Here is a 7,695-nt window from a genome sequence, read left to right as displayed (position 1 = left end):
CCATCTATCTATGTCTCTCCTCCATCTATCTATTTCCCTCCTCCACCTATCTATTTCCCTCCTCCACCTATCTATCTCCTCCATCTATTTCCCTCCTCCTCCATCTATTTCCCTCCTCCTCCATCTATCTATTTCCCTCCTCCTCCATCTATCTATTTCCCTCCTCCTCCATCTATCTCTCTCCTCCTCCATCTATCTATGTCCCTCCTCCTCCATCTATCTATGTCTCTCCTCCATCTATCTATTTCCCTCCTCCTCCATCTATCTATGTCCCTCCTCCTCCATCTATCTATGTCCCTCCTCCTCCATCTATCTATGTCCCTCCTCCTCCATCTATCTATGTCCCTCCTCCTCTATCTATTTATCTCCTCCATCTCTTTCCCTCCATCCATCTCTTTCCCTCATCTCTTATTCTTGGTCTCTCTTCCACCTCTTCTTCCTCCTGTCATGTCCTGTCCTGCCAATAGCATTAGAAAGAGGTGTGTGTCTGTTCCTCCCCATAGTGTTGGCAGGAAGTGGAGAATGCCAGACTCAGGAAGTACTGCTGAGAATCAGTGATCTGGCCACAATGCTGAGAGACCAGGACACAAACACACACACACACACACACTGGGGCAGAGAAAAGCTCACTGGGACGATAATTACACACACACTGGACACCATGGAGCACACACGCTGTTGCGCACACACATCTCTGAGTGGACAGGAGGTGCTACTCAGGGGAAGGGAACAGATTTAGCCTGTCACACCTAGACACCCTGTGGGAGGGGTAGGAGTCACGACACACAGCCGTCCTGTCCCACGACACACAGCCGTCCTGTCCCACGACACACAGCCGTCCTGTCCCACGACACACAGCCGTCCTGTCCCACGACTAGGGTTGCAAAGGGTCGGTAATTTTCCATGGGAAGTTAATTTAGCTTAAATTCGCCCAAAAAAGTTAGCTTATAACAGTTAACTTTTTTTTGTGGGATACACATAAGGAAATTCTATGTCTTGTGGCATATTTTAGTTAAACTATCCCCAATTCCATAGAATGGCAACCCTCTGCATGCACAGTGCATTCCTCCATCACTTGTACAGCTGATTCTCAAGATCTTGCACACTAATGAGATGGTATTGAGCCCACACTACTACACTGTCTGAGCCAGGGACTACATGCTTTCTGGTAAGTTCCGATTATAATACTGGGTGGGGTGAATATATATTATATGACATGATTTCTTGTTAATAACTAGTAAATAGTAACCTACAGCAAAGTGTGTTTAAATCATTTCTAACTTGTTAACAATTTCTGCTCGTTAGTTTTTGCTACCATGTGGGGTTTAGCTTGCTTGAGCCTTGCTACCTGAGGAGTGTTTCACCTGTTTCCATACATGTTTCATTTTTAAATATTTATCTTACAAAGGAGTTGTTTAATCTAACTGCTTAACTATTTATCTGTACATGGAATTTTATTTTTTACTCATAAAAAATTTAAAAAAAATCTTTACAGGAAAATACCGCGGGCGCCATCTGGTGTGTGGAGACATTTCACTGCAGCTAATGTAGAAGGAAAAGCTGTGTACATTTGCAAATACTGTGCCAAATCATATGTGAAGAATGCAACAAAGATGCAGAATCATCTGGCCAAGTGCATAAAGTTCCCTCAGCGCTTACAACAAGCAACCTCTGACAAAAGTCCCTCTACTTCTATTCAAGGTGAAAATGATGAATCAGACACCTTACCGACAGCAACAGCTCATGGTCCTCCTGGAATCAGAAGTTTGTTTTGACTCAATGGAGGAACGTGAATGCAACTGGTTCACCTCTGATGCTCACAGGCAATGTGTATTGGAAGAGATCTCTGAATGTTCTTCGCCCTGCATACACCCCTCCAACCAGACATGCTTCATCTACACATTTGCTGGATGCAGAGTTCAACAGAGTTCAAGTGAAGGTCAAGCAAATCAGAGAAAGCAGACTGTATTGCAATCATCTCTGAGGTGTGGTCTAATGTTCGTGGGCAAGGAATAATTAACTACATCTCCACCCCTCAACCAGTATTCTACAAGAGCACAGACACAAGGGACAAAAGACACACCGGTCTCTACACTGCAGATGAGCTGAAGGCTGTCATCAATGACCTTGGACCACAGAAGGTATTTGCATTGGTGACAAGGCTGCGAACATGAAGGCTGCTTGGTCTAAAGTGGAGGAGTCCTACCCTCACATCACACCCATTGACTGTGCTGCTCATGCATTGAATCTGCTCCTCAAGGACATCATGGCACTGAAAACAATGGATAGACTACAAGAGAGCCAAGGAAATGGTTAGGTATGTGAAGGGTCATCAAGTTATAGCAGCAATCTACCTCACCAAGCAAAGTGAGAAGAATAAGAGCACCACATTGAAGCTGCCCAGCAACACCCGTTGGGGTGGTGTTGTCATCATGTTTAACAATTTTCTGGAGGGGAAGGAGTCTCTCCAAGAAATGGCCATATCAGTCTGCCGATATGGACAGCCCCATCAAGGGGATCCTCCTAGGTGATGTATTTTGGGAGAGAGTGGTAAGCACCCTGAAATGTGCAACCCTACCCACGACACACACAGTCACCTGTCCCACGACACACAGAGAGACCTGTCCCACGACACACACAGAGACCTGTTCCACGACACACACAGAGACCTGTCCCACGACACACACAGAGACCTGTCCCACGACACACACAGAGACCTGTCCCACGACACACACAGAGACCTGTCCCACGACAGCCATCCTCATGATCAAACAAACGACCTCCACCATTCATCATGGATCACGTCACTGGCCTCCTGCTCTGTTCTGTACTTTACAACTCTTCCACTCTTTGCTGTTTAAGTTTTTATTGGAAAGCCTCTTATCTACTTACTTATATAACTAACTAACCACAAACACCTCAGAACAGTGGAGCCCAGAATGAATAGCTGTTGCCTCAGCAACCCACACTTAACCTACGGCATGGGGCAACAGACATCAACTACACACACAGCCAGCCAGCAGACTACTCTACTGCCCCAACACAGTGTATTACCTCCTGATAGCATGATGAGGATAACAGCCATATTCACCCACCAGAGAGCGAGCGAGATGGGAGAGATAGAGGGAGAGAGAGATGGGGAGAGAGAGAGAGAGAAGGGGAGATGGTGAGAAGGGGAGAGAGAGAGAGACAGAGAGAGAGAGAGAGAGAGAGAGAAGGGGAGATGGTGAGAAGGGGAGAGAGAGAGAGAGAGAGAGAGAAGGGGAGATGGTGAGAAGGGGAGAGAGCGATATGGGGAGAGAGAGAGAGAGAGAGAGAGAAGGGGAGATGGTGAGAAGGGGAGAGATCGATATGGGGAGAGAGCAAGATGGGGATGGAGAGAGATGGGAGAGATAGAGGGAGAGTGAAGGAGATGGGGAGATATGGAGAGAGAGAGAGGGAGAAATGGAGAGAGAGAGATGGAGAGAGAGAGAGCGAGAGAGATGGGGAGAGAGATGGGGAGAGAGATAGAGAGAGATGGGGAGAGAGAGAGATGGGGAGAGAGAGAGATGGGGAGAAAGAGAGATGGGGAGAGAGAGAGATGGGGAGAGATAGAGAGAGATGGAGAGAGATAGAGAGAGATGGGGAGAGAGAGAGATGGGGAGAGAGAGAGAGATGGGGAGAGAGAGAGATGGGGAGAGAGAGAGAGAGAGATGGGGAGAGAGAGAGAGAGAGATGGGGAGAGAGAGAGAGATGGGGAGAGAGAAAACGAGATGAGAGAGCGTTAACTGTTCATTTTTATTGTTTATTTCACTTGCCGTGGCAATGTTAACATATGTTTCCCATGCCAATAGAGCCCTTAAATTGAAATTGAGAGAGAGACAGAGAGAAAATAAGTAGGGTAATGGTAGTTTAATGAGGCCTGGTCAAGGTTGAACCTCTGGTCAGGGCCAAAACTGACAATCACCAAAGCCCTCTAAAAGCCCTCTAAAAGCCCTCTAAAAGCCCTCTGACTCTGAAGGACTGAAACAAGCGTGAACAGACCACACACACGAAAGGGTAATGATATGCAGAGCAAACAGACCACACACACACACAGGTGAGAGACTTGACCTGAGCTGAGATACAATAGACCAATCGAATATCAGCATGCCGTGTGGAGACCCTAACCCATTCCGTAAGTGAAGGCAGAAGCCAGTCAGTGGCAGGTAAGCACATAACCCCTGAGATGACAGCCTCTACTGTCAGGTAGTTCTACTGTCCTTTAGTTCTTCTGAAAAGGAACACATCTCACTTATGTCATTAAGATCTCTGTCTGTGTGCACTGTTTCTCACTGCTGCCAGGGAGGCCCACTCTCACCTCTTTCACCCCATGTTCGAGGGTTCTGTTGCCATGACATCAGAGTAGATAACCCCAGCAGTGTGTGTAACCTGTTTACCAGAGCTGTGACCTCCTCTCACCAGGAGGACACAGCACAGATCACATCAGCCTCCATTAAGTGGGCTCTCAAGCTTTTCTCTACGTCCTTGTTTTGATTAAACCTGTATACAACCAGGACAGTAGCCATGAGACACAGAGCCTATTATACAAGGCAGGAGCAGTCAGAACAACACGACAACAACATGCATGTGTATCTCTGTCAATCAGTCAGATCTGAGTCCGTTCTCAGATCTACATTACTATAGTGTTATCATGTCTCACCCTCTGGCCTGTTCTATAGTGTTATCATGTCTCACCCTCTGGCCTGTTCTATGGTGTTATCATGTCTCACCCTCTGGCCTGTTCTATGGTGTTATCATGTCTCACCCTCTGGCCTGTTCTATAGTGTTATCATGTCTCACCCTCTGGCCTATTCTATAGTGTTATCATGTCTCAAACCTCTGGCTTGTACTGGCCTGTTCTATAGTGTTATCATGTCTCACCCTCTGGCCTGTACTGGCCTGTTCTATAGTGTTATCATGTCTCACCCTCTGGCCTGTACTGGCCTGTTCTATAGTGTTATCATGTCTCACACTCTGGCCTGTACTGGCCTGTTCTATAGTGTTATCATGTCTCACCCTCTGGCCTGTACTGGCCTGTTCTATAGTGTTATCATGTCTCACCCTCTGGCCTGTTCTATGGTGTTATCATGTCTCACCCTCTGGCCTGTTCTATAGTGTTATCATGTCTCACCCTCTGGCCTATTCTATAGTGTTATCATGTCTCAAACCTCTGGCCTGTACTGGCCTGTTCTATAGTGTTATCATGTCTCACCCTCTGGCCTGTACTGGCCTGTTCTATAGTGTTATCATGTCTCACCCTCTGGCCTGTACTGGCATGTTCTATAGTGTTATCATGTCTCACACTCTGGCCTGTACTGGCCTGTTCTATAGTGTTATCATGTCTCACCCTCTGGCCTGTACTGGCCTGTTCTATAGTGTTATCATGTCTCACCCTCTGGCCTGTACTGGCCTGTTCTATAGTGTTATCATATCTCACCCTCTGGCCTGTACTGGCCTGTTCTATAGTGTTATCATGTCTCACCCTCTGGCCTGTTCTATAGTGTTATCATGTCTCACCCTCTGGCCTGTTCTATAGTGTTATCATGTCTCACCCTCTGGCCTGTACTGGCCTGTTCTATAGTGTTATCATGTCTCACCCTCTGGCCTGTACTGGCCTGTTCTATAGTGTTATCATGTCTCACCCTCTGGCCTGTACTGGCCTGTTCTATAGTGTTATCATGTCTCACCCTCTGGCCTGTTCTATAGTGTTATCATGTCTCACCCTCTGGCCTGTTCTATAGTGTTATCATGTCTCACCCTCTGGCCTGTACTGGCCTGTTCTATAGTGTTATCATGTCTCACCCTCTGGCCTGTACTGGCCTGTTCTATAGTGTTATCATGTCTCACCCTCTGGCCTGTTCTATAGTGTTATCATGTCTCACCCTCTGGCCTGTTCTATAGTGTTATCATGTCTCACCCTCTGGCCTGTACTGGCCTGTGATGGTAACAGTCTGTCCAGCATTCTTCAGAGCTGCTGCAGCCTGCTCATGGGTTGCACTGCGCAGGTCGACCCCGTTCACCTGCACACACACGGTAAGGTCAACACAGAATCACACAGGAGTTTGACCCATGATCAGCAAATGAACAGAGAGACCCAAGGCACGTCAACGGAGATCTAATCAATCTAAGCTCGTCAATAAAACTAACTCACGAATCACAAGCAATAAGAGGCTAATCTGGTTTCTGTGTGTGTGTGTGTGTGTGTGTGTGTGTGTGCAGGTTCTTACTGAGATGATGCGGTCTCCTTTGCGAAGCTCTCCACAGAGGTCAGCAGGTCCACCAGCCAGAATGAAGGAGATAAAGATTCCCTCTCCATCCTCTCCTCCTACGATGTTAAAACCCAGGCCTGTAGACCCACGGTGCAACACCACCTTCCTGGGCTCCCTGGAACACACACGTTATGTACACACTATTATACACATACACACACAATCTATATACACTATTATATACACACACGTTATGTACACACTATTATACACATACACACATAATCTATATACACTATTATATACACACACACGTTATGTACACTATTATACACATACACACACAATCTATATACACTATTATATACACACACACACGTTATGTACACACTATTATACACATACACTCTGTATACACCATTATACACACACACACACACACGTTATGTACACACTATTATACACATACACACACAATCTATATACACTATTATACACACACACGTTATGTACACACTATTATACACATACACACACAATCTATATACACTATTATATACACACACACGTTATGTACACACTATTATATACACACACACTATATACACCATTATACACACACACACACGTTATGTACACACTATTAAACACATACACACAATCTATATACACTATTATATACACACACACACGTTATGTACACACTATTATACACACACACACATAATCTATATACACTATTATACACACACACGTTATGTACACTATTATACACATACACACACAATCTATATACACTATTATATACACACACACGTTATGTACACACTATAATACACACACACACTCTATATACACTATTATATACACACACACACGTTATGTACACACTATTATACACATACACTCTGTATACACCATTATACACACACACACACGTTATGTACACACTATTATACACATACACACACAATCTATATACACCATTTAACACACACACGTTATGTACACACTATTATACACATACACACACAATCTATATACACTATTATATACACACACACGTTATGTACACTATTATACACATACACACACAATCTATATACACTATTATATACACACACACGTTATGTACACACTATAATACACACACACACACACACGTTATGTACACACTATTATACACATACACACATAATCTATATACACTATTATATACACACACACACACGTTATGTACACACTATTATACACATACACACACAATCTATATACACTATTATACACACACACGTTATGTACACACTATTATACACATACACACACAATCTATATACACCATTTAACACACACACGTTATGTACACACTATTATACACATACACACACAATCTATATACACTATTATATACACACACACGTTATGTACACACTATAATACACATACACACACAATCTATATACAC

At 44.5% G+C, this 7,695-nt stretch overlaps 1 protein-coding gene across 13 annotated transcripts in view; it reads right to left on the bottom strand.

Annotated features, from left to right (window-relative positions):
• LOC135513243 (disks large homolog 1-like) overlaps positions 1-7,695 on the bottom strand; it is a 324,054-nt gene that overhangs the window by 77,343 nt on the left and 239,016 nt on the right. For all 13 annotated transcript variants that reach the window (XM_064936075.1, XM_064936074.1, XM_064936071.1 and 10 more), the window contains 2 exons: positions 6,249-6,405; positions 5,939-6,041 (listed from right to left, as the gene is read on the bottom strand). In XM_064936075.1, the coding sequence (XP_064792147.1) occupies positions 5,939-6,041; positions 6,249-6,405 (260 nt within the window). The remainder of the gene's footprint in view (positions 1-5,938; positions 6,042-6,248; positions 6,406-7,695) is intronic.

Source organism: Oncorhynchus masou, chromosome 24, assembly GCF_036934945.1.
Source record: "Oncorhynchus masou masou isolate Uvic2021 chromosome 24, UVic_Omas_1.1, whole genome shotgun sequence".
NCBI lineage: Eukaryota > Metazoa > Chordata > Actinopteri > Salmoniformes > Salmonidae > Oncorhynchus > Oncorhynchus masou.
The sequence above is the reverse complement of the archived record's forward strand: the minus strand, read 5'-3'. Positions and strand labels throughout refer to the sequence as shown.